At 46.6% G+C, this 1,148-nt stretch overlaps 1 protein-coding gene across 1 annotated transcript in view; it reads left to right on the top strand.

The window, feature by feature from the left end:
- The first annotated feature begins 687 nt into the window (after window positions 1-687).
- LOC102027543 (spermatogenesis-associated protein 31-like) overlaps window positions 688-1,148 on the top strand; it is a 3,043-nt gene continuing 2,582 nt past the window's right edge. Inside the window, exon 1 of the mRNA XM_013513838.1 lies at window positions 688-871. Coding sequence (XP_013369292.1) covers window positions 703-871 — 169 coding nt within the window. The 5' untranslated portion in view covers window positions 688-702. The remainder of the gene's footprint in view (window positions 872-1,148) is intronic.

Here is a 1,148-nt window from a genome sequence, read left to right as displayed (position 1 = left end):
TCCACACTATTGTCCCTCTAAAGGGAGGCATTCCTACTAGAGAACTGAACTGTCTCCCTTATCAGTGAGAAAAGCCAGGACCACAGTGAAAAGGCACAAGTCTGCATTGCTGAGGGAGGGGATGTTGGAGGAGTTGCTTTTCTGGAGCTGGGAAGATTTTGTAGAGGGAGAGAAAGGTTAAGTTTGTCTCCAAGTTCTGCTCTAAGAACAGTATTCAAAATTCAAAAACAAGTATATAAGAAATTTAAGTTCTGTCACTGCATTGATGTGATAGACATTAAATGAAAATCTGGCATTGAAGATAACAAAGCTCCTGAGCTTATGAATCCCTGACAACAGTGAAATGACAGGGAAAAATCACACTTTTAGGGGCTCAAAGATCACTAGACCTCCAGCAAAGAAATAAGTAATCTGAGTTCCAGGATTAGTGAATGGAAGATGGACTGAGGAAAGGTCTGTCTCTGAATGACTGGGCAGGGGGAGGCAGAAGAGGGATCGAGAAGCCCCAGGAAGGTGCAGCATCCACTGTCCTGCAGAGTGGGGGAGGCGGTGGTGGAGCCTCTTCTCTTTGCCTCTCCTCCATTCCAAGAACCCTTTGTGATGAAGAGGCCACAGATCTGTGATGCAGGCATGGGACCTCCCTGTATTCCTAGAGAGAACTCTCAGGACTCAGTTGCCTGACAGCAACACTGGGATTAGAAGATGGAGAATTTTCTCATTCCTCTGAAAAGCCTTAGTGCCACATGGCTGAGCCCCAGCTGCACTACCTTTGTGATGGATATGATCCTTGCCATTGTGTGTGGACTGGGGCTCTTCTTTCTGTTACTGCCCTGGCTCCAGGGTGAACCATCCTTACCACCACCCAGGAGAAGTAGAAGTATCAGGAATGTAAGAAAGTCTCAGCTTTGGCCCAGCAGAGAATGATTCTCTCCCTTTTTACCAGATTCCGCTTTTCCAAATCAAGTAAAGAGAAAGCTGAGAGGGAAAATCTCATGAAAGAATAAAACACTCCTCTGGGACAGCTGGCCAGGGCACAAAGAAAGAAGCAGCAGGACGTCTATTTGATGCTCTAAGACCATGTGTGTGGTTTGCTGGGAAGAGCAAAAGAGAACACAGTGACTGAGTGGAGGATGACTGGATGCGTGAGA

This window comes from Chinchilla lanigera, unplaced genomic scaffold, assembly GCF_000276665.1.
Source record: "Chinchilla lanigera isolate Chin_1 unplaced genomic scaffold, ChiLan1.0 scaffold00021, whole genome shotgun sequence".
NCBI lineage: Eukaryota > Metazoa > Chordata > Mammalia > Rodentia > Chinchillidae > Chinchilla > Chinchilla lanigera.
The sequence above is the reverse complement of the archived record's forward strand: the minus strand, read 5'-3'. Positions and strand labels throughout refer to the sequence as shown.